This window comes from Myripristis murdjan, chromosome 11, assembly GCF_902150065.1.
Source record: "Myripristis murdjan chromosome 11, fMyrMur1.1, whole genome shotgun sequence".
Taxonomy (NCBI): Eukaryota; Metazoa; Chordata; class Actinopteri; order Holocentriformes; family Holocentridae; genus Myripristis; species Myripristis murdjan.
Window position 1 is genome coordinate 5,770,924 of NC_043990.1, and position 23,308 is coordinate 5,794,231.

At 41.9% G+C, this 23,308-nt stretch overlaps 1 protein-coding gene across 4 annotated transcripts; it reads right to left on the reverse strand.

The window, feature by feature from the left end:
* Window positions 1–4,633: 4,633 nt before the first annotated feature.
* Window positions 4,634–22,746, reverse strand: cacng8a (calcium channel, voltage-dependent, gamma subunit 8a). Of its 4 annotated transcripts, XM_030063860.1 has the most exons (6): window positions 18,300–18,525; window positions 12,469–12,552; window positions 6,746–6,886; window positions 5,455–5,812; window positions 5,258–5,388; window positions 4,634–5,008 (listed from the first exon to the last, which is right to left on the reverse strand). In XM_030063860.1, exons 1-6 carry the CDS (start codon window positions 18,523–18,525, stop codon window positions 4,977–4,979), a joined length of 972 nt encoding a protein of 323 aa, XP_029919720.1. In that variant the 3' UTR covers window positions 4,634–4,976. The 4 variants fall into 4 exon arrangements, with proteins under 4 accessions (XP_029919720.1, XP_029919717.1, XP_029919716.1 ...); XM_030063857.1 differs by adding an exon at window positions 22,716–22,746 and having other exon boundaries at window positions 4,634–5,812; window positions 18,300–18,527; XM_030063856.1 differs by adding an exon at window positions 22,716–22,746 and having other exon boundaries at window positions 4,634–5,812; window positions 18,300–18,557.
* Window positions 22,747–23,308: the final 562 nt, after the last annotated feature.

The following is a 23,308-nucleotide window of genomic DNA, read 5'->3' on the forward strand; positions in this document are numbered from 1 at the left end:
GCAGAAGCTGCCAGAGCCATTTCATTTACTCCAGCGGAAAGACGGCGGCACCTCAGCGTCAGGATTCCCAACAGAGAGGGCAGCTAATTAAAGCTTTGACACCAAATTTCATTCGGTGCCGTTTGAAGCAAACACGCCTCAGCCTCCCGTGTGCTCTGCCAGCACATCTATTGTCAGAGGGATTAAAAACTGTCACATTTCCCCTGGGCTGATGGCCGCTCCCTGCGCTTTTCCCCTGAGGAGACATCTCAGCGTTATGAGGCGCGCGCAGCCTTAATTACTGTCTGTCATGTTCGGTATTGTTGCCTTTTTTAGGCTGGATTTGTCTTTGTAATTATTCTCTCTCACTGTATTGTTTCCTTTTTGGACTCTAATTCTCCTAATCACTCTCTGTCTGTCATCTATCTATAACTACAGTCACATTACCACCTCACAAGTTGTTTTTCAGGCTGCCAAGTCTGTGTTTGTCATGTTTTTTTTTACCTTTAATAACGCACATGACACAACCAATTTTCATATATAACTTTATTGAATATATATATGTATATATACCTTATATTTTTTGTCTTTTCTGGTGAGGATCAGTATATTGTATTGCTTCCCCCATCCTTAATGTCCTTTATATGTCTGCTGAGTAGAAATATACTGGTTTACCATTTGAAGAGTTTCAGGTTTGACCTCTGCCAGGGGCCTGAGCACTGGGACGGCGAGCTGAAGCATGTTGGGGTTTTCTTCTGCTGGTGACTCCCCCCCGGGTTTCTCGTGGATTTCACGTCAGGAATATGAATTTGAGACAAAGGAACGGGAAAAAGTGAGCTCTTAACCGAGTTCTTCATCCTCGCAATGTTCATTTAGAGTCTGTTTAGCCGTCGTTTGGTGGAGGGAGCCCGGTGATTCGCTCACAAATAGCAGAAATTAGATTTTCTGTGTCACCTCTGCTGGCTGCGCTTCTGCACGCTATTTTCAGAAGCACAAAGCTGACGGATTTACTTTAGTTTCACTGACTGGTCACCACATTAGACCACGATAAACCGCCGACGACACCGAAACGCACCACATTCAGCTCGCCCGCCCAGCGCTCAGGCCGCTGGCTGTGTGTCACAGGTGGGCAAGGAGCCCGTAGCCCAAAGATACAGGTGTAGGAACTCTAAAACAATATAACATTAAGAATATCTATACATACCACCACGAAAATAAATAGATTAATATAAATTCTATCGCCTACAGTTATACACTAGTCAGAACATTAAAAAACACTGATTATTAGGCTACGTTGGTAATGTTTTAGAAAACAAATCAACAGCCTGCAAGGTAATGAAGTGATAGTGACGATGGGGGGACAACAGTAGAGATTATTGGAGAAGAAGGAAGAGAGGGGGGACAATCCAAAAGAAATACTGCAAAAAATACCTAAAAATACACATAATAAAATAACATAAATATCACCAAAAATATAAAATATATTTTTTTAAAATACAAAAATGAGGAAAATACAGAAATTGAGGTAAAAAATGGATGAAAAAATCTAGAGAAAAAACATAATAAAAATAATAAAAAATAAAAAATAGAATAAATTGATTTTAGAGGAAAAGTAAAATCTAGAAAAAAGCATAAATAAAAGAAGGGAGGAAGAGGAAAAGTAGAAATAACGAAAAAAAGAGAGAGGAGAAGAAACAGAAGATGAATCTTAAGAATGACTGGGGAAACAGTGGAATTGAAAAACACAAACCAACTCCTTCAGGTGCCCTTGAGCAAGGCACTTAGCCCCCAGACCTGCACCAGTGAAGCTCCCAGCGTGAGTGTGTGTGTGAATGTGTGTATGAATGTGTGTGTGTGGCAGGGCGTTGCTGAAAAAGAGCATGCACGCTCAGTCAACTCTCCCTGAATAAATAAAAATTGTGATAAGACGACGGCAACGACGATGACGACAATGATGATGATGATGATGATGAATGCAAAGAGATGAAATTACACATTATCACCCTCTCACATTTTGTGCACATGCTTTCCACGTGACACCAGTAACTTTAGTGTAAATAAGCAAGAAAAAGGGAACTGAATTAAAAACCCTGGAAAGGAATATAAAAAAATTACAAAAAAAATCAGATTTCAAAATGTACAAATACCCTGCAATAACCATTACGATCATAGAAACACCAGCAACATGATATTAATAACTCGAGTTACAATCTCGTAACCTAGAGATGATAATCAATCACTCAGAATGAAAAGACAACCCAAAGATTACCATTTACAGACATTATGTGCTTTTGTTGAAGTGAATGGATCAATAATATACTCAATAATATTGTCAATAATACATTTATTATTCTAGTTTGTGAAATAGGATATCATTATAGCTAAAAATGAGCCGGAGGAAAGGGGAATAGAAGGCTGTTGTGCTCGCTCTCTTTCCCTCGTCCTCCAACTTTCTCGTCAACCAGGGTTTGGGGTGAATTCATTTTCAGACGAAACAGATTCAGAAGTGCACCAAAAGTCAAATGTGATCGGATTTAGAAAATTTCAAGGGTTTAACGCTATACGTCTCGATGAAACCTCCTTCGTCAAAATTGCAAAAACGCCCTCAAAAATATCCTCAAAACATAATTGTTTTGTAAGAAAAGGCTCTTAACTTGAACAATAACCCGTTATGTGCTTCACTTCCATGTCATTTTGTGAGATTAGGCGGGGGATTTTCAAAATAGCAGATACCTCACTTTGGAATAAAACTCAATTTTCCACTCATTTCCTGGCCAACATCACAACAAGAGGTGACTGGCTTTCAACCGATAATTGTTCAATTTAAATTTGACCTAAAAATCCACCCCCTGAGTGTAAAGTGAATTGACCCCTGACCCTGTGGCCTGTGGTTACAGCCCTTTGCGGTGACACTCTACGGAAGCTGCCTTGTAGCCTTTGGTATCAAATCATCATCATAAGCAGTCATGCAAACCTTAAATACATTGCATAAAACGGAAAAAAGCCCATCTTTACGAGTAATTTCATCAGTTTTAAGTAAGTTTTTTGAATAAGATTAATGCACTGGCACTTTTAATGAAGAAGATAGTGTTATGAGAAAGCGACTGACATCACAAACACCAGCCAAAAAGCACTTGACAAAGCAGTAATTGGCGACTTTACTCTCTCTAATGTGAAAACTTTTAAAATCTTATATTTCTGTCCAGTACAGGCCACTGCAAACTGTGTGAGCGACGACAAAGTTGTTGTGATCTCTTGGTTGTAAGTCGATAGACGTCCTAAATTATTAAATGCCTGTACTGTAAATGCTTAAATCTTACTTTTAAAATCTGGATTTTATGGATGCAAAAGGTGGTGTAATAATTTGGTTTTCAATACAAATCAGCAGGTTGTGCAAGTTGTCCTGGTTATGCCTTTTTTGAGATATTGCTGCTTGAGGCTTGGGGATTTTTTGGCCTCTTGGTGGCGCTGTGGTGGCCCAATTAGTTTTATTTTGTGGATGCTGGATATCAACGTAAAAACACATCATTTAATCTAAATTCATCCGATTTTTGACCCAGCACTGTCTGAGATATTGAGGGTGAAGCTTTGGGCCCTATTGGCCTGGTGGTGGCGCTGTGATGGGCCAATCAGGTTTATATTCAAAATGCCAGATCCAAGTGTCAAAATCCACCATTCTCCCAAATTTCATCCCAATCCACAGTCCCCTCCTCAAGTTTTGATGGTGGAGGAGAAGAAGAGTGATCTATCCAAACTCAAGACATTGCAAGTCTTTAAGGAGTTAGTGAGTTTTGAACTATTTGAGAAAAATACGATTTTTTTAGGCCAAACAAGAGATGGAGTTACTTGTTAAGATGGACGTTTGCTGCAACGTTGAAGCCGTGACAATACGCAGCGGTGTAATGGAGGCACAGAGCGAGATGCGTTAAAGTGTATGGCTGTTTCTTTCTCTGAGGTTGTGGAGAATGCCCGTCAATCACTGTAATCACCTTTGACATAAAATTAAAAATAAATAGGCTCTCAGAATGTCACAGTGTGGGGCTGTAGTGTGTGTGTGTGTGAGTGTCGGTAGGTTTGATATGGCTAAGGTCATTAAGGTTATGTAGAAACTACATTTGTGATATTGGGCTATACAAATAAAATGGACCAATGACCTTGAATCTAGCAATCTACCAATCACTGAGCAGCGAGTTATTAGACAGAATCTCTACCAGCTCTGTCCACAAAAATAAATTACTATTAATAACTATAACTAACTAACTAACTAACTAACTAACCATTGGGATCTTAGAAAATTGTATTATTTTTGATGTTAAAAGGCATCGTATGGTTCCAGTTTGACTCACCAGAGCGTTTGGCAAAATCTGGGCGGGGGGAAAAGGGAACGAGCTCCCCACCCTCAATAGCTACCATTGAGGTGCCCTTAAGCAAGGCACTTAAACCCCAATTACTCCACTGGAGCTGCTCAGTGGCCACAGTGGGAGACTGGTTGTACTGGGCAGCTCCCTGGTGTGACTGTGTATGAGTTTGCACACCATACACACAGTGTGTGAAGCAGAGTGATGCTGAAATGAAAAGTTAAAAAATTATAAAAAAGAGAGAAGTGTCCACCTCCTGAAGCCTCCACTATACCACTGTCTGATAGCTAATGTACAAACTGAGGTTTCAGAGTTTAATTCATGACCAGTTTTAAGGCAGTTGTCATGAACATGCATGCACTGTTGGGTATTTTATGACTGCTTATGATGTTGTTAAGTATTTATGGCAGGCAGATACCACAAGCTGAAGGACAACCGAGTTACCGCTAAAGTGTCACCCAAACATTTTCAGCCCTGCTCTCACTCTCATTAAATTTAGATATTTCCCTCACTTTCTCTCAATTTGACTCCATCTTTGTCTTTGTTCACTCCCCTCCTTTCTTTCCTGTAAACTCTCTCTCTGTTTCCTCTCCTGTCTCTCTCTCCCTCCTGCTTCCTCCTCCTCTCTGAGGTTTAGTTTTAAACTGGCGTGGTCTTCCTGTTAAGAGTATCTGAGTTGCTATCCCTGTCCCGTTTGGCCGTCAGCCGGTCCAGGGTTCCCACGTTGCCCCTGTCCCTCTCCATGGTGGCGGTGGATATTGGCGCAGGCTGGGCCGGCGGGGCGGCTGACGTGGAGGTATTCAGCGGTGCTGCATTTTGGGCCACGGCCGCCGCTGCCGCCAAGTTGGACTTGGAGAGAGACGGGAGCGTGCCGGTGCTCATCCCTCCTCCTCCTCCTCCCCCACCTCCTCCTCCTCCACTGCTGGAATCCTTAGGGAAGTAGTTGTGGAGCTGGTACAGCGTGGCGCGGTCCACCGTGCCGTAGAGAGGCGGGGCGCCCAGCTTGGAGTCCCTGGACAGGGTGTACATTGAGATGTCGCCGCCTCCTCCGCTTCCGCTGCCGCTTGTGTGGTGCGGGTTGGGCAGGGTGGCCACGGAGAAGGGCGGGGCGGAAGGCGGCAGGCTGAAGGTCTTGGAGGTGCCGATGGGCGAGGTCTCTTGTGAGCGCGGCGGGTCGGTGGAGCGCGAGCTGGAGCGCGAGCGCCTCCGGAAGCGGTAGCTGGGCAGCCGCAGCATGGCGTGCGTGGTGCTCTTGAAGAGGTCGGTGCGCGAGCGGCAGCGCAGCTCCTTGTTCTTCTCGATGTAGATGTTGACGGCCAGGACACCCACCATCTCAGCCAGGATGAAGGACAGGCCGCCGAAATAGAAGGACCAGCCGTAGGAGTAGTGCCACTTCTTATCCTCGTCCTTCTTGGGAGAGATGTCGCTCAGTGCCGCCGAGATGTACACTATCACTCCGATGATGTTGCTGAGGCCTGAGGAAACATAAAAGATTGCTAAGTGCTCCTCTGGGACAAATTAAGCTCCAGCTTGATTAATAAACATGGTTGGCACGGATATTGGTGTTTGTAACACCCTGTTTTTCCTTTCAATTACACAGGAAGGAAACAGGCTTAATATGAAATGCAACCTATTTATCATACAGAACATCTTATACTATGATTCCTGTAATAGATACATAGATATATGCATAGAGAGATAGCTAGATAGACACAAATACAGTAATTTATTCCAGCGGGACATTCAGTTGTCACAGCCACTGGCTCTTCATGAGTGTCATGATAATGAAATCTGAAGTAAGGCAACTACTTTTATCCCAGTTTGGAGCAGGATGAGGAAAATGCTAATCACAGATTGATTAAAGATCAGATGGAAGGAGAAAGGAGAAGAATTTAAGGAGGCACAACAATGCACACTCTATTTCCATAAAGAATGAAAATACCAGTGCCAATAAGACATCATTGTGCTTGTGTCTGGATGAATTACTAAGAGTGATGAGGAAGAGTCCGCACACTGATGCGCTCCACACGGAGGTTAAAGAGTGTTTCGGTTTCAGATTGGGATCTTCGTCTGGTTGCAGTCTTCCATCAGGCCTTGATCCCCAATCTCAATCAATCCCCAAACAAATTTTTGTTCGTTTGCAACCTATTAGACGGGTGTCTGGGGAGCATGTTGGTGTGCAGACTCTTCCACATTACTCTTGCTGTTGCCTGAGTCCAGCACCCACAAAGGAATGGGCATATTTTTAAATGTTTCATAGATAAATTACTAAGACACATTTGAAACGTAGTAAAGGGAGTAAATACACCCAGTAGCAGCTGAAAACCGATTTTCCCAAACTACCAGTGGAGGTATTCTCTCTGGCCGGAACAGACTCAATCAACAGCGAAGCAAAGCTGTAGTCTTACCTGCAGCTACAAAGAGGATCCCTCCCCCTAGAATAATGTTCCTTTTGCTCTTGTAGAAGCTGCTGGATGCAACACACACTCCGCCGAGCAGAAGCAGGATTGCGCTGAGGATGGGGAAGATGCTGGAGGCTCGAACCACACCTGTAGATGAAGACACCAACAGGAAAATATCAGTTTCTGTGGACTGATGTGTTTCTCAGCGTTGCAGAGATTGTTGCAGAATCAGACTCGCAGAAAACATAATGATAACTGAGCCTAAACCGAGAAAGCCCTTGACTGGATCCAGACTGGGTGAACACAGCCTGGTTGTAGAAACAGGCCGACACAGGCAGACCTGGCTGCCCAGACAGGACCGGCTGTGTTCACTCTGCAAAAAAAAAAAAAAAAGGGACAGATGGAGGTAGAGCTGCGTTTCCTCTTGCACTGCACACAATATTAACACATCAGAGAGTCTTAATTTCCTAAATTTCATCACAACTTTGAAGGGTTACCACAGATTTTTTTGAAGTGGGATTGTACGAGGTACCAATCCAGAGTGTATGACCAACAGCAGGTGACAAATTTGATACACCAATCCATACAGTTTATCAAATAACATGTTTTCAATGCTTCTGTCCTTGAATTATGACATGTAAGGATGTATTTTACAACCAAAATGGCATTACAATGTCTTTCTCCTGAAATTAGCTGGACTTTGTCATTTCATGGAATATTTTTATACTGATTATAAAATGCGGGAGTTCTGCGGTTGAGAAAATGCAGTGCAAAAGGAAAGGGCTGTCTAATGGCAAGGTAAAACAGTGCATACACTTTAACTGGTAAGGATTTTTTAGCTGTGCCTTTTTTGGTGGTTAAAATATGTTTTTTGCCTCTATCCATAAAAGTACATTACTAGACTTCTCCAGTTTGTGGAAGCCAGCAGGAGAACCTGGACCAGGTGAGCCAATCCCCGTCTTCTGATGTGTGATACACTAACTATGGATAAGCACCTCATACAACCCCACTTCAAAAATATGAAATAACCCTTTAAAAAAACATTCCAGGAAAGGTCCAACTAATGTAAAACTAATTTTTGGAAAACATATGCTACATTAGCTGCAGAATACATCTTCCCATGTTACAATTCAATGACAGAAGCAATGACAACTGAAAAAAAAGTCATTATTTAATCTGTATGGACAAATTATATATAACTGTGTAGACGTCGTTAAGTTATTTGTCTTTTAACTTGCATTTACATTGTACACTGTATCTGCTTTGGCAATAGGTACATTTGAGTTTCATGCCAATAAAGCCCATTTGAATTCAGTTCAGCTGAATTGATTTTTGCATCTGATTTCTTTGATGAATTCTGCACATTATGTAATACAGTGGACTTATCAGGTTTGTGCTCTTGAGTGCATGCCTTTTTGGAGGTGCCAAGTCAACAGACCCGTGACACTCTTGCCAGTGAAGGTGTTACCAAAACGTGTTAGAGTTGACACTACAAGTCGGCTGCTGAGCAGAAACTGTGAAAAAGTTTTACTTTAAATCCTCGACACCACCAGTACGAGTCTGAATCGCCATAACAACCAAGTACATCCAACTCGGATTTGAATCTGAAATCTCAGCTGATAAAAAAGTCATGCCAGTTTTTTCCACAGAATACACTCAGGTGCAATATTTCCCTCAGGTGCATGTTGGAATCATATCGACTGTATTCATGCGTTAGCGGTATGTGTGAAATTCAGAAATATCGACGAGTTTCCACAATGTGACATTTCATGACAGTGAAAATGGTTTCTCCTTCTCCGGCAGCAGAATCTCTGCTCTTCATTCTGCTGCTGAAGTAGAAAATAACTTTTCGATATTTGCTCTGTGCAGTTACATAAACCCTTACAGAAAAAAAAAAAAATGTTTGTAACACTGTCCTTTTCATCTTCTACGCTGCAGTGGTTACCTGATCTTTCCTAACCACTGCACTTAAAACTCAATTAAGTCGTGCTTTCCACTTTTGGTGTTCAGGCTTCCGAAATGCACTTGGAGGCACTTAAAAGCTTTACCTATGACAAAGTATTGCACTTAACAATGAAATAATAAAGCCCTGTGAGTTTTAGGATACTGCCCTTTGCTATTTATTTGTAATATAGTCACCTTTCCTGGACACTTGTAACTGCTTAGTTATTAGATATTTCTGTGTTTTTGGCTCCTCTTGCACATTTCTTTGTTTTAAGTTATTGTTTTCTCTTCCTAATCTCTATGTTCTACATGTATTGTATTGTGTGTCATTCATTACTATTTATTAGTGAGAATCCTCCCTGTTCATTGCATTTTGCCATAGTTTATTTTTGGTATATACTATCACATGGCAGTGAATTTAGGGGAACAGCTTGTGACTTGTGAGAAAATAGTGATCTTAAACGGCGGCAGACTTGGCGTTGTGGTCCGAGTGGCGGTGCCGCGGGAGGCCAGGCGGGTGGGCAGATGAAGGCTGTGAGCAGGGAGCAGCTCAGGTGTTCATAGTAGCTGAGGTGGAGGTGAGCTGCGGCTGGAGAGCTGCTCAGTGCCGCTGTAGGAGGCGCGCTGCCCGGGATTTGTAGGTAGATCAATGTTGGCGCTGCTTGGGGAGTCAGGAGCCCGCAGCAGGTAGCTCAGACTCGGAGGCAGCCACGGGAGCCGGGGAGTGGATGTGGATCAGGAGGAAGCACACTAATGTCTAAAAGTAGCTTGGGTAGAGGTAGCCTCTGGGTTGGCCTTATTTTAGCATTAGCTTGGGAGCATGCTTGAACACCGGCATGCACAAGCAAAGATTTGGACCGTGCATTTAAACAGCGACTAACACTGCCTTCCCGCCACATTGAGGAGATTAAATCCAACATAACTTGTCTTGACAACTTGAGAGTGTTGGCACTTTTGTTTGACACAGCTAACAAGACACATTTATAGGCTAATAGCAATCATTAAAGCTAAAAGTAGCCTGTCCTGTGAATTTATTTTACATTTAATTTTAACAAAGAAGTCCCATTAAAATTAATTAATTAATTATTTTAAAAGAGACTTACTTTACAAGACTTTAAAAGACATGAATGAACTTATGAAATGTGTATAAAGGCCCTTTTTTCATCCATCCGTCCGTCCGTCCATCTGTCCGTCCATCTGTCCGTCCTATACGTATATACCCTTCATACCTCTATATGTCTTTTCTGTTGGGGTGCGTGTTAACACAACACTTCCTCTAGATGGCAGTGCCGAGCGCCAATAAACTGGGATTAATAAAACATGGCGACTGTGGAAGAAGTCCTTTTATTGTTTTGGTCTTTGGTACTGCCAATGTGAGAAATGGATGACGAGCAGCATTTCCAGTATTTCAGGATGTCCGCTCCAACTTTTGACAACTTGCAACACCGCGCTCCATTTTTAAATGCCTTTGCAGATCTTCTTCGTGATTCTGGTGATTTGGTGACAAGCTGGAATTGGTGGTATTGCTCCGTTTCGTCCGTAATCGTAAGCTCCCCTGCTTCGTGCAAAATGACGGACAAAATAATCGGACAGGACGGACAAAATGCTCCGTCCGTCTCCGTTTCCGTCTTTTACGTGGGCCTTAAAACTGTAGAGAAGCCTACAGTGTATAGACTGTCTGTGGGGCCTGTGACAAGTATTATTACTGGTGATGCTAATCAACTCCGTTCTGATGATGTTGTTTGACAAAAATAGAGAAATCACGCAAAAGTAGCAAATCAAAGTAGTAAATGTGACAACGGCAAAAATATGAATGCTTTCTGAGAATGAAACTCATATCATGGTTATAAAGATGTGGCATTAATGCAGTATAAAAAGAGAAAAATACTGATGTAGCCTTGTGTTATCATTAGCTTTGGGGCCTTCTTTTGCATCGTAATTATGCGACCAAGATAAAGAACGAGGTCGGCTGGACAGCTGAGCAGGCCGAAGCTGCAGCCTGATGCGACGGTTTCCTATCACGCCCACATTACTCCCATTTTTCTTCGGCGAAGCGATCGACTGAGTTGCACGTTTGCAGACTCCGTCATCGCGCGTCAGGACTCCTTTGAGGACATTTGAAACCCGTGAGCAGAGGCCATATGATGCGCCCAGAATAGCAGAGGCACATCAGAGGAGATTAAAAATGCTGAGTCGCTCCGACGGAGGCGGGAACATGTGGAGGAGCGGAGCCTTCAAGTTGTCAAGGTGACTTTTCGGGCTGCGTTAGCGTCGATTTGCCTCTGAAGACCAAAAAAAAAAAGAAAAGAAACTGCTATGATAAGCATTTATTCATAGATACCTCTGTCAGACGTGTCAAACTGCGGCTGCATATCATTCTCTGAATTTGTTTTATCTTGCGAGGAGCAGCATATAGGTGCGGTCTGAAAATCAGGACGGCTCAGATATTATTAGGAGAGGAATACATCACAGCAGCATAACATAAAGTGTCTTTCAAACACTTTTTTAATTTTTTTTTTTTTATTTTAGAGAGCTCATTTGCTATGTGACAAACACAAACCCTTTTTGGTACTAATTGGGAAAAAAGGGAGTTTAATGTATAAAATGTGTATGTGTATGTATATATGTATATATATATGTATATGTGTGTATGTATGTATATGTATGTATGTGTGTATATATATGTATACATGTATGTATGTGTATGTATATATGACATATTTTTTTAATGGTAACTTATGGTATAGCACTGTATAATGTATTTCTTCACCTTTTCGTCTGTTTTATCTTTGATTTTATTTTCAATTTCATTTCTTATGTGGACCTTGTGTCTGAATAAAGATTCAATTATATAAAAGTAAAATATAAAGTTAAATATGGTATAGTTGAATGTGTATATTGAATGATTTCTAAATTATGGTTGCCCCTTTTTTAATCTGAACCATATTTTCATTAAGATCTTTAGTTAATAAATGATCTTTGTTGACTTCGGATGCTTAGACCCTGCTCAAACAGTGGCTGTGCTGTATGTGGGGTTTATTTTTTGAAGCCCTAATACTAATGATAATTAGATAATGATAAATAAAAGCAAATAATTAAGAATGAAACCAAGCATCGCTGTCTCCTTCCTTAGAAATGCTGAAAAGGCAGTCACTCAGAAATAAAGGGCATAGCCTCTACTCATCGGAGAGACAAACAGATGCACGTATCGATGGAAACTGTGCGTGACGGAGCCACAGGTTTTAGGATGGTGCTTGAAATCTGCGCTGCTATCAAAATGGAGGCAGGATGTGAAACCTGAATCCTGAGCTGAAAATAATCCGTTAGTGAAGGCTGTTCTTTCAATCCATCTGTGGAAAGGAGCTTTCTCTACACCCCCAGACTCCCAACCCCATGCACCTGGGCATTCACACACACACAAACACACACACACACACACAAACACACACACACACACACAAACACAAACACTCCCCTCCAGGAACGCTTTGCTTCAATCTGACATCCGTGCATTGATGCTCGCCCACCAGCCCCTTCTGTCCTCTCTGTATGTGCGTTGTGTTCTGTTGTGGTGTGTGTGCGCCCTCATAAATGTCTATGTGTGTCTGCCAATGTCTGCTTATGTAATGCATGCATACATATTGACGTGCATGTGCCTATGTGTGCAAATGTGTGTGTGTGCGTGCATACCAGTGTATGCGTGAGTGCCTGTGTGTATGCATGTATGCAAATGCATGTACCTGCATGTGTGTGATACTGTGTGTGTGTGTGTGTGTGTCACTCACGCAGCAGGTACTCTGCAGCGTCCTGGTCGTAGTCAGCGTCATCTGGGAAATGATTGATCTGGGAACACACACCTCGTTTCAAACCTGAAAAAAAAAATAAAACAGAGAGAGGAAGAGGAGGAGAAGAGAGTGAGGAGGAAGATAACGTAAGGAGGAAGAAAAAGAAACAGATTGTTTGTAAAAGAGAGCAAGATGGGAAGGAGACAGGAAGCAGAAACAGTGAGTGAAGGGAGTGGAGAAGAGAAAAGGGAGGATAAAGATGAGAAAGGAAGACAGATGGAGACGCAGAGAGAGGCGGGGTGAGAGAGGAGTGATGCAAGACATCAAAAATGATGGAAGGATAAAAAAAGGATTCAAGGGGAGCGGGAGCGAGGGATGCAGGGGGAGAGAGGTGGAGCAAGAGAAAGGACAAAATGAAGATGTATGAGATGGAGCAGGAAGATAAAAAAAAAAAAACACATTCAGACATCAGCAGAATGCATTAAAGGTGCTGAGCGTGGCATTTTAAAGCAGTTTTTAAACATGACACAGCAAAACGGCCAGGAGTAGACGACGACTTTCCCAGAATCCCTGTGGCCACCTGTCCCCTCTCCCGCTCTTTATGCGTTTGTTTTCTCTTCGGCTTTACCGAACAGAACAAACATGTCAGACGTTACATCTTCCCATTGTCATCACATCTGGACGAACAGCACCCACTTCCCGTTTTGTGCCGTAAAGCGATCCATCAGATTTCCTGCCAAATCCGACCCAATGCCACACAGCAACAGCCCTTTATCACAGCAGGCCTAAATAATAATAATTGTTTATAATGTTAATATTGCTCTTTGGTACTTATTATCTGTATATACTGTTTATGGTGTAAATTATGCTTCATATCTTGCTATCCACTTTGCTGCTGTAATACGTGAAATTTCCCCACCGTGGGACTAATAAAGGAATATCTTATCTTATCTTATCTTATCTTAAATAATGTTTTGGCCTAATATAGACAAGTAACTAGTGTAGGGCAAATTCCTCAGGAAATACCATACATTACTCATTACTTCACTGTTAAGTAATCACATATCGATTACTCTACAGGAAAAGTAGCTTCATTACTACTTACATTGTTTTCCATTACCCTACTAGAAAATAAATAAATAAATTTAAAAAACAATCAACCTGGTCTACAATAGCCACAACAAGCGATATGGATAAAAAGCCTAAATCAATTTCCCTTCAGGCCCCTAAAAACTGCACATATTTACCGATGATATTGACCAAACTTCTCACAGTGTCCGAAATTTGTGCCGACTATCGGACAGTGTGACAAAGCATCCAGTTAGCAGGGAGTGACACACAATGCACATGTCATGGTATCATCATTAAAGGGGTTAAAAAGGCGTGTATGTTGGCGAGAACTGGGTCTAAGTGCTGTTGACGAGCCTCACATTTTTCTGTGTCGCCAAGTTTTATCATCACAATTCACCAGGCAGGTCGATCGTACAGTCTGACACACACTGCAATAAAGGTTTTACTTTGTACATTGTTGTTGTTGAACACCTTACAGTCGTCTTTACTGAATCAGGAGAACACAGTTGAGCTAGAACTGATCTCACTCAACAAAGTGGGATAATAAGAATTAGGCAAACTGCACACGCTGCTCTGGCAAATAATCTAAAGAAGAGCTCTGCAAAAGAAAAGCAGTAGGATACAGAAAGCAGCTGAAAGTTAAGTGTGTCTTGGTTTGCTTTGTGGCTATGCATGTACGTTATGTAACTTACTCTTATTAAGCCACACAGGGGTTAGGAAAAAAACAAAAAAAAAACAGAAGCTGGGTAGAATCAAGTGAAGCAAGTGAAGTCTTAATGGGAGGAACTGTGAAGTAACTGAATTTGAAATAGTAATTATTACCGACAAAAGCAATCACATCACCGCACATCACTGTCTATAATGCACGGATGATAGATTTGTTGACATTTGACATTGTCTGACATTTCCTAGCCATGGGAATACAGTTGTCCCTCGCTATAACGCGGTTCACCTTTCGCAGCCTCGCAGTTTCACGGATTTTTTTAGTGCAATTTTGCATGTTTTTTTTTTTTTTTTTTTACAGCGCATTATGTTCTGCGTCCTGATTGGCTAAGGGACTGTAGACCATTGTCAATCAGTCTCCTCCGTGCCGTGTCTCCTGTACAGTACAGAATGCGTTCATTCTATAATACTGGACTTATTTTTTTACAAAGGTTTGAACTTTGAGAGTTTAAACAAGAGAGAAAAGTGAGAAAATGTTAATGCCTGTCTGAGAAAAGTGTATAAAGTGTGTAGTGAGGGGTTTTACAGCCTTAAAACATCTAGAATAATTGTAAAAAATAAAGCTGACAACTTTGCGGATTTCGCCTGTTGCGGGTTATTTTTAGAACGTAACTCCCGCGATAAACGAGGGACCACTATAATTCACTGCTGGAGAGATTTGATAAAACTGGGCTGTCTATGGAGCAGAAAGGTGCAAACATTTTGTAAACTGGTGCTACATGACCAGAGAAACCAGAGAAAAGTGTGAATGTGTGTTTATTTTATGTTTTAATGCTGTAATGTTGCCATGATAGAAACAAAACACCGTCGCTATTGCACTTATTCTATGCTGAGACATTCATTTTGCCCCACTGATGGAAAATGCAGGAGTAAAATCTGGCAACATTTCATTTGTGTAAACTACCAACACTGTAATGATGCAAAGCTGGTTGAAAATGGGTGAATTGCTCCTTTAACAAGACGGAAACAAGACGGTGAAGGAGTGAAATTGTTTTTGCTGTGATGGAAATGAAGCAAGCCGGGCGAGCTCTGCAGCGGAAGAGGGGCCGGTGTAAAATAAAATGCAGAGAGTTACGTTGACATTTTAGTTTGTTTATGGCGGCATAATTCTCCTAATGTCTCAGAATTAAGACGCTTAACGATCTGCTGATGTCATCGCATAAAATACAAGGACCTTAACAACTGTGTCATAAAAATCCAGTCTTACTGTACATAAAGATGGATGAGTGTGTGTGTGTCTTTGTATATGTGTGTGCATGGGTGGGAGTGTTTGTACGTGTGACCGTATGTGTGTGTGTGTGTGTGTGTGTGTGTGTGTGTGTGTGTGTGTCCTGTCATATTAAATCCGTCTGACTCTCAGGTATGGCGAATGAGAAAACGACTCCATCAGTCACAGGATGAGTCACCGCTCATATCTGAGCTCTGTGGCATTGGCATCGGCTTCCTGCTGAATGCATGTGTGTGTGTGTGTGTGTTGGAGTGTATGTTCCTGATTTTGGAAAAGCCTCTCCTGTGGTAGAGAGAGAGCGAGCGCAGCAGGGGGCTGTGGTTAACCCTCGGTCCTGCAGTCCACCTGGAAAACCTGTCATTTGCTGTTTTAGATGCCAAAAATGTAAATGGGGTGAAGGGAGGGACGGATTTATTACAGCAATCAAACCCGGCAGAGCGCTCTCCACTGTGATTACAGGAGCAACGCTGAGGCACGAGGGACCAAACATCACTGTGAAAAAATGCAGGAACTTTTTTTCTTTTTAATCTAAAATCAAAAACGTCGACCGCAGGCTGTGGCGATGAGAAAACCAATTTGATATTTGATGATTTTACTTGCACTCTGTTGTAATTTCCTTGAAAATGCAGCAACCTAATGCATTTCAGCTTGAAATCAGACTGTAGAAAAAATGTTTGGGATACATATGTGCCCTTTTGTATTTTATTAACCTGCAGTCCACTTTCCTCATGTATGAAAAAATGTTTGTGGAGGAATTTGAGCTGTAAGAGTTTTATCAAGAGTTTGAACAGACTGTATTTTAATGATTTTACATACGGTGCATACAGTTTGTATGTGTGTGTGTGTGTATTCCCTCCAGGCCTGTGTGTGTGTGTGTGTGTGTGTGTGATATTCAGTTCTGATCTGACAGACGTGTCTCTGCCCAACCCGTCACACCGAGGGGGTCACACAGCACACATGCTCAACTTTTTTTATGCACACACACACACACACACACACACACACACACACACACACACACACATGCAGGTCTGGAAGTTTGGGAGTGACAATGAGCAAACATCCCTATAATTTCAGTTCCAAACTTGTCTCTCATGTATCTGTAAAATCACTTGAATGAACCAAAGTTATCATGCAGAAAAAACACACGGTGCATTTCAGAAAAGCACGACAGAGATCATCCAGCTGCAGAAAAGTAAAACCTGCCTCGTTTAATAATCAAACTAAGAAGTCCAATAGGATTAATATCTTCCTAATAAAAGACTGTCATTTCATTAATAACAAAGCTTCTCTTTAAAATTTTAGGCTTGAATCTGTAGCTGTCCACATGTTGTTGGCTGCAAATTACAAAATGTGGATTATTAACTTGAGTGTTGAACTTCGAGTGACACTTTATAATAACCATCATTAATAAATGATAATTGATAGTTAATTAAACTTTAGTTAATAGTTATTTTCTGTTGGTAAACACAGAAATGATAACTAGTAATGTTTACTAATTATAAATAATGCTGTACACACACACACACACACAATAACTATAAGCAATGTTAAACACAGCTTTGCTCATGCGCTCACACCACAACACACACTAAGGACAAACCCAGTATAATACTAATGTAATGTGTGTGTGAAGTTACACACTGAGACAGAAAGTACATTTCCTCAAACACAGCACCTCAGTCCAGCCTGGAGGTACTGACACATAAGACTTTTCCTGCACTACATTAATCTGATAATAACATATATTATAGCATTACTAATCATTATTAAACAATAACTTTTCATTTAGTTGACTTTTCCGTTAACAGTGAAATACCAGTGAACAGTAGTTAACCGGGAGTTAACTAACTGCTGTTAAGTTTAATTCAACATCAGAAATACTTTATTGATCCCTGAGGGGAAACTTTGTCAGTCGTGGTTGCTCAATCCTCAAGAGAAGCTTGAAATAAGCAGAAAAATAGAGAAAAATATGAAATATAAACATATGTGCCTTACAAATTTGACAAAGTATGTGCATTATGTATAAGTTGCATCAAAAGTATGTGCATTAACTCTCAATGTGTGCATTAATCCTACAAATATTACAGCAATAAATACAGAGAAGAGAAACTGAGTATATGTAAAAATCAATAAGTTTTACTATTTACCATTTATTAATGATGGTTATTATAAAGTGTTTTCTAAGTTTGAAGAGCGTCATTGATTCAGTAATCTGCTCTGTTTTAGGCAGATTTTATTGTCGCCGTCAGTCAGGACAGGACAGGTGTGACCCAACGAGCACACGGAGAGTTTGGACATTTCTCATCAGCAGAAAATGGAAATGTTGTCCGTCCTCCATCATATAACAACGATTATTAATTTAAAAAAAAAAAAAAAAAAAGATGGCTTCCAGCTTCAAATCCACTTTAGGTTTCCGCCTCGTGTTGTGCTGATAGTAAAGTGAGTTTTCTGGCTGGACTGTGGCCTGTTGTGTGTTTGGCAGGACGCACAGTTTCCTCTCCATTCAGGCTCTCAGCTGACCTCGGCTCCAGCGGGATAAACAACACACAAACAAAACAGACAAACAAACACGGCAGAATGCACAATGCATGCTGCTGGTAGATACCAGACCACTGTTGGCCTGAGTGTGTGTGTGTGTGTGTGTGTGTGTGTTCATATGCAGCTCTTCAGGGTAATCAGAACAGACATAAATAGGTGATTACACACACACACACAAATGCACACTTACCTCGACAAGAACCTCTAGTAACCAGTGCAAATGACACACACTCACACACACACACTCACACACACACGCTGACCGTACCTTCCAGGCAGCAGATCCTCCAGAGGCCGGAGTGGGTGAGCGCCCCGGGGTCCTTCTTGTCCTTGTTGCTGGACTCGTCCTGCGAGGAGTTGGCCGTGCTGTTGCAGATGAAGGCCCGGGCGTACAGCCAGTAGTCCGTGCCGATGGCCACCGTCATCAGGGCGAAGGCGGCGAACGCTCCCATGGTGGTCAGCAGCACCTGAATGCCCCGCTCGCACCACACCATGGCTGGGCGAGCGAGGGGGCGGCAGGGCAGCTCTCATTAAAATGACAACATGAATTCATCCTGGTTTTGATGCAGCGTCGGGTTTTTTTTGCTTGATCACTGACATTTTCCAAGAGGTGAGATTTGTGGTCAGTATAAAATGTGTTTCTGTTCTCCTCCATCATCACCTGCGGACTCTGCAGCACATCCTGAAAGACGGCGAATTTATGTCGCTATGAACGATGATCTGACATGGAGACCATAATTTAGTCTGATCCCGGCATAAACACTGTAGGCAAATAGCATGTACGTGTTTCTCTGTATCTCACCATCACTGATAATGATTTCTAAAGCATAAATAAAGGTTTGATCTGAATTATCCTAAGTGCAGAAAGGAAATGGCATTTTTTTGTGTTTGGTAAATTCTTTCTTTTTCATTATTAGTGAAGTCCATTATGAATCAAGAGCAGAAAATCTTACAGTGTCGGGCTAACGTCGCTCACAGAGACATTCTGGCTCTCCAAGTTGTATCATTGTTTTATATCTTTTATATCCTTGTGTCTGTTTTCCAAATCCACCAAAACCATCAGGCAGGTTTAGCAATGTGTCATTAACATGAAATGTGTAAAATCTAAAAATGTGTAAAGATGTGATTAAATCACTTTTTTCGGATTTACTTTTTTTTTTTTTAAATCTTACTAGTATCTCACTAGACTTGAGCATGTACAGGGATTGTTGTCCTCAGATTGGTTGAAAAAAAAAAGAAAAAGAAAACCTGTAGTATAAAGACAGATTTAAGGCACAGAAACCTGCTCCTCTTGTCAAAACGTCAAACCTCCCTCCTCTCTGAGATTAAAACAATCTTGGTGTTACTAATCACCTGCCAGTATGCAGTGGAAATGTATATGTCATATTTAAGGAAATTACTACAACTAAAAAGGGACAAAATACTCCTAAAAATCTTTTTAATGGGTCAAATATGATTGATACAATCTGAAAAAAAGTGACCCCAGACCTTGAAATCGCTGACCTTACGCTGAAAATCTCACCTGTCTCAGTGTAGCACTAACCCAGGATTCATAAAAAGATCAGCGTTCAGAGAAGTTAATATTAGCGGGGAAAGAAATTGTCTTTGGCACCGGGTCAATGATAAAATCGATAAGGAAGAGGTGGCAGAAAATAGTAAAGCTTAGCGGAGAGGAGAAAAGAGGGCGACTGGAGAGGAGAGAGAGAGAGAGAGAGAGAGAGGAGAAGAAAGAAGAGGACAGAGGTTCACGTGCACGTTAGGAAAGAGCCGAGAGAAGAGAAGAGGAGGAGATTAGAGCAGAAAAGAGAGGTGGAGAGAGGAGAGGAGACTTGTAAATGAGAGGCAAACGGTGGGAAGGAAGACAGAAACACAAATACGATACTAAGCATCTCTTGTGTTGGCTGACACACAGACGGCGAGGGGCGTCATTTTCATTCACGCGGTGGAAACCTTTCTGGGACGAAACGCTTCCATTTTAACCCTCCTCCTCGTCAAACAGATCCCCGCCTGTCGCTCCCTGCTGAAACCCACTCCCTCTGGAAACGCATGCAGGCATTTTGAAACCTTTGCTTGACATTTTCCAACCGCAATCATCTTCGTTAATGAATATGCTTAGTGGTGAATTTAAAAAAAAAACAAAAAAAAAAACAGACAGGAGGCAGCATTTTGGAATGAAAACACCCCCATTCAAAAGATTTCTGTGCCTCCATTTACAAATGGCAGATTAATAATAATAAAAATAATAACAATTGATCACGCTGGCAGTATTAATTCCACTGTGGGCTCTTAAAACCATTTGGCTAATTCAGCGGGGCCCGCGGGCTGTTTCCATGGCAACAGAAATCCCAAAATAACAGAGACCACCGGCACCGTGACCCTGAAGCTGACCCGCCTGCTGCAGCGCGCGCAAGGTGAGACCCAAAGCCGCCGCAAAGCCGGATCGCCGCCCCGTCCGGAGCGAAAGGCCCGGCCGGGATCCGGAGTCGGATATTAAATCAAAAGTCTGTCGAGAACTGAGGAGCAGTTTCATTACATCTGATTGAATTTACACCGCTCGCTATTTTTTCCCCCTTTCTCTTCCCTTTCTTCACAGTTTAATATGCTTTTTATTAGTATATTAGGGCTGTGCTGATATAAGGCACTATTTGTTGCATAATAATTTCTTTTCCAATAATAGTCGATCTTTTTGCAAGATATATTGTTTTGTGATCAAATGTTTAATAAGATAAAGACGAAACCAAGATACTCCACGGAGAGAAAAAAGTAATAACTGTTACAAATAAAGATAATAATCAACGTAAGATTATCGAGTAAACACAATAAAACAAAACAAAAACGGGAAACGAATCAAAGTAAATATCGTTTTACTCTGCACGTCTGACGGAAGCTGTGCTGCCTGCTTGGAGTTTAATTTAGGAAACTTTAACGCTCTAAAATGAACTTAATAAAACCGCGTTGATGATGTAAAAGCAAAATGAAAAAAGGCTCCCTGCAGCTGGAAAGCCACCGGCATCGCCTCCTGTCAGAGCCACGTAGGAGTCAAGTGGCTGTCTGACAGCAGGAGGGTCACAGGTTCAATCCCTGCTACAGCTAATGTGTCAGTCAGCGGTCCTACTGAAGTGCCTCTGAGCAAGACGCTGCTGAACCCCTGTCTGCTGTTAAAAGCACACCACATACACACCGTGGCTGCATGTCTCTCAGTGGGAAAGGTAAACTTCAAAATGTGCAGGTGAGCTGGTGCAAACAGGATCAATCCACACAGGATGTTGAAGATGAAGTTCAGTTTGGCTTCTGTGTCCTTTCCATGTATGATTTTTTTTGTTTGTTTGTTTGTTTGTTTGTTTTTTGTTTTTTGTTTTTTGTTTTTGCACATTGCTTTTTGCACACTGGGTTGTACTCAGATCTTATTCTGTTGTACTTAGATCTTATTCTTTATTCTTTATTTTTTATTTATTTAATCTGTAATCTGTGGATACTGCTGAAAAACTGTGAATTTCCTGCGGGATGAATAAAGTATCTATCTATCTATCTATCTATCTGATATGTTTCATGAAGATATTGGTAATATTGCTTTGAGTGGTGCAAGCTACGGTCATGTTTTCAACTCTCATTAAGCCGTGGACTTTAATTTTGAAGTGATTTTGCCCAAGTGACCCTGATATGGGAAGACATTTTGCTTCATAATAATTGTTTAAATGTCATACTTGAGCATGGACAAATTCATTCAAAGTGGTGGGATTAAAACAATGTTCAAATAACCATGCACACTTTTCTGGGGGACTTTTATGTAATTATTTCTATAGTGAATTGAAACTATTCTTCATTTTGCTGGCAGGACCTCTAAGACCCCCGGTGGGCCCCGGACCTGACTTTGAAAACCATTAGTCCATGTATTTTCCTTCCAGGCAGGTTCAGAGTGACCCCGGCAGGCGCATCACATCTGGACTGGGTCCTGATTGGCTCGCCTCACTGAAGAACTGCCAAAACTCTTCCAATCAGGCCAGGTTGCAGCTTTTGAAAGGACATTATTCCCTTCCTGAGCCGTGCTACGTTTGGAGACGAATCATGAAAACTGAACAGTACGGAAGCTTTAAAGTGCCAAGCAGGTCATTTCTCATTGTGATAGCTGTTATTTCCAATTAAACCATTAACCATCTTTTTTTTTTCTTTTTTTTTTTTTCTATGCAGTGTGTTCTCTGCTGCCTCAACCCCTCGTATGTCAGCGATCTCTTTAGTCGCTGATCTAAATAAGAACAAACATTTAGCTTGGTTACACAAATGCCAACACAGATTAATCAAAGCCACTTGCCTTTTGAATCCAGGCCTATGCACACATCTGTACTCGTGTGTGTGTGTGTGTGTGTGTGTGTAAGTGTAAGTGTATGTCATGCATCTGCATAGACACTCCTCAGGCTTTCTGCACAATTGTGTGTGTTTCTGTGCATACTTGAGTGTGTGCATGCATGCATACGTGACTTTATGCTTGTGTATGTGTGCATGCATGTGTGTGTGCGTGTGAGTGAGTGTGTGTCACGTATGTGTGCATGCATGTTCATATATGCATCTGGTTGTTTTTTTATGTGAGTATGCCTGTTAGAGCTTGTAAGGCAAGACCATGCACATCTGTCACTGCGCTCGTGTGTGTGTGTGTGTGTGTGTGTGTGTGTGTGTGTGAGTGTGTTACCTGGGGGCATGTTTCTGCCTTTCGCCTCCATCTCCTCTCCCCCCCGTTGCTGTTCTTCTTCTTCTTCGTCGGTGAAGAGCACTCCGCAGCCCCGGTCTGAGCCGCCTCCATCCACCGTTTATCCTCCGCTTTCTTCTCCCCTTCCTCTCCCCTTCTTCCCTCGCTCTACTGCCTCTCCTCCTTTCTTTTTCTTCTCCCTCTTCTTCTTCTTCCTCTTCTTCTTCTCCCTCTTCTCCTCCTCCTCTCCCTCTCCTCTGTCTTTTTTTTCTTGAGCACTTGGTCTCTCTCTGGCGAGCGGGGATACTTCAGTTGGCGTCCTCTCTCCTCATTGAATTGTCATGGCAGTCATCTTAGCTACTGTGAGAGGGGAAAAAACAGAGAGGAGGGGGGAGACGAGATAAAGAGCAGATGAGAGAGAGAGAGAGGGAAAGAGAGAGGGGAGAGAGAGAGAGAGAGGAAGAAACAAATGAGAGGAAGAGAGAGAGAAATAGAGGAGGAAAGGATTCGATTAACAAACGTGACGTGAGTTTTGAAGCCAAAGGGCTGCTGCTCCCGTACGCAAGCAGCTGCCATGCAAATATGCTTTCTATATG

Excerpts from the sequence above, each read along its gene's own strand:
- cacng8a (XM_030063856.1), bottom strand. The coding sequence starts at position 22,746 with ATGGAGGCGAAAGGCAGAAACATGCCCCCAG. Across the intron at positions 12,553-18,299 it reads GAGGATCTGCTGCCTGGAAG|GTTTGAAACGAGGTGTGTGT; the intron begins GTACGGTCAGCG and ends TTTTTTTTTCAG. Across the intron at positions 5,813-6,745 it reads GATCCTCTTTGTAGCTGCAG|GCCTCAGCAACATCATCGGA; the intron begins GTAAGACTACAG and ends ATGTTTCCTCAG.